Consider the following 6,000-nt stretch of genomic DNA (forward strand, 5'->3'; position numbering starts at 1 on the left):
ACAATAATGTTCTTGCAAGAAGAAAATATATTTCCAGGCTGTGATTTAACACCGGTAGAAAAGGTTGTCGAACAATGACATAAAGATGCAACCATAAGATTTTGTAGATTTAATTTTACAAGGTGAGACTAGTGATGAGGCTAAAATCTGTTTTTCCTTGTGTCGCGACTTGCAGCCGTGTGTTCAGTGAGAGCAAGTGTCCATGTCTCTGGCTTGTTCCCAGTTCTGCCAGCGTGCTGGTGGCACACACACAGTGCAGTCAGTGCTAATTATGTGTCATTATCTCATACAACCACCCACTGAGTGTCTGCAGTTATAGGTTATATAGTCTATTATAGGTCACCTGAGGTATGAATTTGACTGTTCAAGTCTTCAAGAGCAAAGGAAAGTCAAATCACCTCAGTGATGTGTTTAAGTCTTTTCTGTCATAAACACTGACACTGTCAGGACCAGTAACCCTCATGGAGCCCAGAACCTGATCCTAGTGAGACTTTGTTTAGGCAATGTCGTTTCTGAACACTCCTCTATTGTCTGAATGATGATGATGATGATGATGATGTGTGTGTGTGTGTGTGTGGTGACTCAGTAGAGGTGTGTTTAGCTGGAGATGTGCGCAGACGCCTGACATTTCACTTTGAACACAATAGGGAGCATCATTAAGGTCAGCGGGACAGCTGTTTGACATTCTTTGACGAGCTGTAAGATCCAATCATGGGACGTCACATAATATTATATATATATATATATATATAATATAAAGTGCTGTGACGCAGACATGAGAAGACACTGAGCTCAACCTGCTGTATTCACTATTTAAGATGAAGGAGAAATATAAACATATTTAAAGTAACATTTGAGTTTTTGTCTCAATGAGCAAAAACAGGCCAAAAAAAGTAAAACTGTTCAGGTGTTGTTGTTTTTTGTAAAATGATTCATTCACTTTTGTTCTTGGCACAATTGATATTTAGATTTGGATTTTGCCACATTTAAGAAGAAGTGATTCTCCATGTAACGTTTGGGAAACACTGTTCTAACACACCACTAAACACTAAACACTAAACACACACAGCAGACAGTGACGTGTCACGATGAGTCAGGGTTAGAGTCCAAACACAAACTCACGACACGCGCGTGCAGTCAGGATTAACAGCATGCAGCAGGAGTGCACCTCCCTTCTGCTCCCACAGTTTTAATCGTGAAGACAATGCCATGGCTGGACAGCAGGAGGTGTGTGTGTGTGTGTGTGCAGGGGGTGGATGAGGGTCACACAGGTGTCAGCCAGATGATGTGATCTCAGAGTGACAGCAGCGGCGTGTGTGTGTGTGTGTGTGTGTGCACACGGAGACAGACACACAACCTGCCGACAAAGGAGAGAAACAGTGAGTAACAGTCACAGAAGTCTGTCTCTTATTTGACGTACGGTGTGTGGACCAGAAACGGCCCACAGGAGGGTCCGATCCGGCCCGCAGGATGCATTTGTTAAAATTTCACACGCTATGATTAGAATCTAATCATTATGTAAAATACTATATTTTTCAGATTTTCCAGATACCTGCGACTAAAGTGCATGTCTGTATAGATCCACTATGATCTGCACATGTGTAAATGTAAACTTAGGCATAATATGGTGAAAATTGTACTTATTCTTCTAAAGAAATAAGAAATGTCATGTTTTGTATAAAAAAAAAAGATACTTCATTGAATGGAAAACAAAGAAAAAAAACAAAAAGGTCAAAGGTTTAAAAATGTGCTGTACGGTACGGTTATGCTGTACACAGAATAACAATAATAAATAAAACCATAAAAGACATAAAACACAGTGCGCAGAGAAGATATGACATGTCACCCATAAAATGCAGAACACCAGACTCAGAGAGGGAGGGCGGAGCAAGACCATTAAGACATTTATACACAAATGAAAGTATTTTAAAATCTATCCTGTAACGCACTGGGAGCCAATGGAGGGAGGCCAGAATGGGGGAGGTGTACTCACGTCTGTGTGCCCATTCTGGACGAGCTGAAGGCGTGAAAGTGAGGCCTGGCTAACCACAACATACAGGACTTTACATTAGTCCAGACGATCGCGATAAAACCATGAACAAGCCTTTGAAACAAGTCCCCACCAGACAGAACGGACCTCATTTTAGACATTTGCCTCATCTGCTAAAAGCTGACGGAGCCAAAGAGATTAATAAGCCCGGTGTCAGGAGCAGCACTCAGACAGAACAATACATTTACTCGGCCAAGAAATCAGAAAAAAGTCATTTACAATATTTAGGTGGTCGACGCAAGGTACCGCGTTAGAGCGGCGGTCGCTTCATATTCTCCTGAACCAAAATCCATAGAGAAAATCTGTGTTAATCTGGGTTAATCTGAACAAAGCATTTCAAAATAACACATTTGAACTGGCTGATCGACAACTCCTCTATGACCTCATGTAAAACCGCTCATTTTCTCGATGGGCTTTGGAATGGGAGTGTAAGTGACATCCTGGCAGCTGTGTTTTCAGGGAGAACTAGAACCTGGTTCTGGCATTGGCTACATGTCAGTGCCTCATACAAGCACACTTTAAAACACCTGGGGCTTATCAACTGACAGTCTGTTGCACCAAAGTCAGGATGAGGATGAGACGTCAGGTGTAATTTATCCTGCTAAGTGTGCGTTCATGTCTCTGTCTGTGAAGTAGACCATAAGGTCCATCACAGATTCCTCACCAAGAGTCATTTAAACCCGAAGGTCCCCCAGTTGGGGACTGACAGAGTCTGCGCAGCGAAGAAAGTGAATTTGAATTTTGAGAGAATATTTTGAAGCTGGGCATCAAATAAACAGCGAAATCTGGGCTACAGGGCTATTTTAAATGTGACACAGCTCAAATAACACCTAAATGAATAACTACGTATCAAACTGTTGAGCATTTGCTGCATTTCCGGAGCTAACACTCCACCATTTTGTCCAAAACACACAGGCTACAGCTCAAATGAAAGTTGAGACGACAAAGCTTTACGGAGATAAAAGCCAAAGAATACAGACAACAAAAAGTCATTGTTCGCTGTTAAATTGCTTTACCGTGAAAAATGAATCTTTCACCGCCAACAAAGCTCTCTCCGGTTAGACTAACGTCCTGTGTTACATTCAAAAGCCTCCGGGTGTCTCTAGGTGACGTCATCACGTTTTGAGAAGAATTACTCTACCCTAAGGCAGCCGCCGCGTGATCTGTTGCTTCTCATTGGCTAACAAAGCTATCAATCAATTCGGAGACCTTCTATTGGCTGTAAGGAAGCCAATGAGATATCGCCATTCATGTAGACCATTCCCTCACTGAGATACAGGCCAGCAGAGAGAGACAAGTCTCAATGGCCCCATCTGGTGTTTGTTTTTGGAATGGAAAACATAATAAAGTCTGCAGGAAGTTTGAAACCAAGCCATAAATTGTTTTATTGCACATTAATAGTTATATATATAAGTGAATAAAGTAGTTTAATACATGGTTTGAATACAAATGGCACAGATGTTTACAAAATGTTCCAAATGAGTCTTCGTCTGTAATTTTTGCACTAAAATCTCTCTAATTTTGTTCTGCTTCACTTGATCAAAGTCAAACTTTGCAGAGATTATGTTCACAGGTTGTACTTTGATTTGAGTGTTTCGAGCTGATTCTCCATCATTCCAGAGATTATTCATCCTTATTTAATTTTTTTCCAGGCGAAGCTGAATTATTTTAATTTTTTGGTGTCTTCATTTACTCAACAGTAACACTTACATATATACATATATACGTATATATATATACATATATGTATATATATATACATATATGTACCCATTTCATGAAATTTTTGAGTAGAGACCTAAAAAATAGGCTTAGGGCTATACATATAATTAGTTTCTTGTTTTGAGGCCTAAAAAGGTTCATCAATTGATTGTTTTTAGTCATTATTTGCTCCCATATATGTTCTTGTCAACTATTTATTATGCATCTGTTATTATTATTATTATTCATCCAATAGTAGATCACACTTTACTGTAAGCACCACATTAGGTCAAACCTCCAGCCCTGTAAACCAGCACTTCTCAAATTCCCTCAGTGGTCACAACACACTCTGTGTGTGAGTGTGTGTTAGTGTGTGTAACAAATTTAAAAGGATACATTTATTTAATAATCTGAAATAATTTCTAGATTACTTTTGTAATCTAAGAATTTGGTGTCAATTTATTTCATATGAAAAACACATTTTTTTTTGTTCTTGGCCTGAAACAAACAAACAACCTCAGCTGTAAACGACTCAACAACAAAATTGCTCTAATCTCTAAATCTAAATGAATCCAGGATTTCTTCTTTCCTAGGTTTAAATCCAAGTGAAAGCCTAAACCCTGAATCTTTCCACTGCAGTTGGAAAAAATATTTATGACTCGTGAGAAAATTCCCTTCGACTCTTCACAATGAAAATGGACTCGACGATAAACTGCTGTTATTCAGTCTGAAGCAGCGTCCTCAGGCCCAGTGAGGTCCAGCGAGGACAGCGAGGCCCAGGGAGGACCAGCGAGGCCCAGTGAGGCCCAGCGAAGACCAGCGAGGCCCAGCGAGGTCCGTCTTTAAATAAAACCTGCAGACTGTGGTTGTTACTCATCTCTAGAGCAGACGACACACAGACTTACCTTTGAAATGGTAAAGAAACGGCTGAACGATCCAGATCAGGTAAATCCTGTGAGGTCAACAAAGAGACCCACTGTCACACACACACACTCACGCTCACACTGAGACTGAGACTGAGACTGAGGGGCAGCTATAGAGTCAGAAATAGAGTCTCACACACACACACACACACAGTGATAAGCAGCAGGACAGGGTTGACAGACGGTTCCTCTATAAATATCTGCAGGAACAGTCACAGGGGGAAGGGGACGACGGCCCAGTTTGGACACTCGGGGACTGAAGACGAGGACGAGTGAGACACACAGAAGAGACGGAGGACAGACTTCATTACTCAGGTGGAGCTGAACTATATCACTGCTGTTTAAAGGTGTGTGACTGTGTGTGACTGTGTGTGTGTGTGTGTGTGTGGGAGGGTGATAACAGACACCGGCTGCTCCTGCCAGAGGCCACCGGTGCACATCAGCTGTCCAGTTTGATCGACAGCTCCAGCTGAGGCTGAGGGGAGGAGGGGGAGGAGGAGGAGGAGCCTCTTGGTTTCTGTGTGAGGAGGAGGAGGAGGAGGAAGAATAAACGTGTTTACAGATGGAAAACATCTCTGCAGTTTGAATGCACACTCCATGATGACCAACGTAGTGCTGCGTTCCATTTGTGTTTGTAACTCGGAATTTCCAAGTTCAGACGGGCGTTCCTGACTCGGGAAAGCCCCCGGCCTCCAGTTTTGCCAACGTAGTGACTTTGTCGCTATATTAAGCAAAGATTCAGATTCCTCTGGTGACTATTTCTAAAAAAACACGACTCTTTCCAGGGTTATTAGAGCTTTTTCTCTCTGACATGAAAGCAGGACCCCCCCCCCCCCCCCCCCCGTCCTGTCCCCCCGTCATAAGCAGTCACAGGTGGCCCAGGCCTCGCGTCGCACAGCTGCAGTCAGAGCAGGAGAGGCTCTTAAATGTCTGGCTGATCCATAAACGTTAAGTTTTCTTTGTCTAAAATAATAAATCAGTGCCTTTGACTCACACAGCCTCAGTCACTCTGTGCGTGATTCTGTCACATCGGGGATCGGGTGCCTTGCTCAAGGGCAACCCAGACCCTCTGGTAACGCCCAGTTAATCTGATCAGAAATAAAGGTGTTTTACATGTTATTCATGATCTTTATAGATTAGTTTTATTAACCTGCATTCAAATATTATAGTGATTCATTTGAATTCTGATTAGTCTTTTTTGTATGATCATTATTATTTTGCAAACAGCATTCTCTTATATCCACATGGACAAGTGGAACATTTAAATAAAGACATGATTTATATCAGAAGTGAATGTGATAAAGTCAGTGATCGTGTATCTGGGAT

At 41.8% G+C, this 6,000-nt stretch overlaps 1 protein-coding gene across 1 annotated transcript in view; it reads right to left on the bottom strand.

The window, feature by feature from the left end:
* The window catches only part of LOC131446167 (unconventional myosin-XVIIIb-like), a 44,931-nt gene extending 40,158 nt beyond the window's left edge, over positions 1-4,773 (bottom strand). Inside the window, exons 1-2 of the mRNA XM_058617229.1 lie at positions 4,657-4,773; positions 1,173-1,357 (exon numbers count right to left, since the gene is read on the bottom strand). Coding sequence (XP_058473212.1) covers positions 1,173-1,211 — 39 coding nt within the window. The 5' untranslated portion in view covers positions 1,212-1,357; positions 4,657-4,773. The remainder of the gene's footprint in view (positions 1-1,172; positions 1,358-4,656) is intronic.
* Between the last annotated feature and the right edge of the window lie 1,227 nt (positions 4,774-6,000).

The sequence above is a fragment of the Solea solea genome, chromosome 19 (assembly GCF_958295425.1).
Source record: "Solea solea chromosome 19, fSolSol10.1, whole genome shotgun sequence".
Taxonomy (NCBI): Eukaryota; Metazoa; Chordata; class Actinopteri; order Pleuronectiformes; family Soleidae; genus Solea; species Solea solea.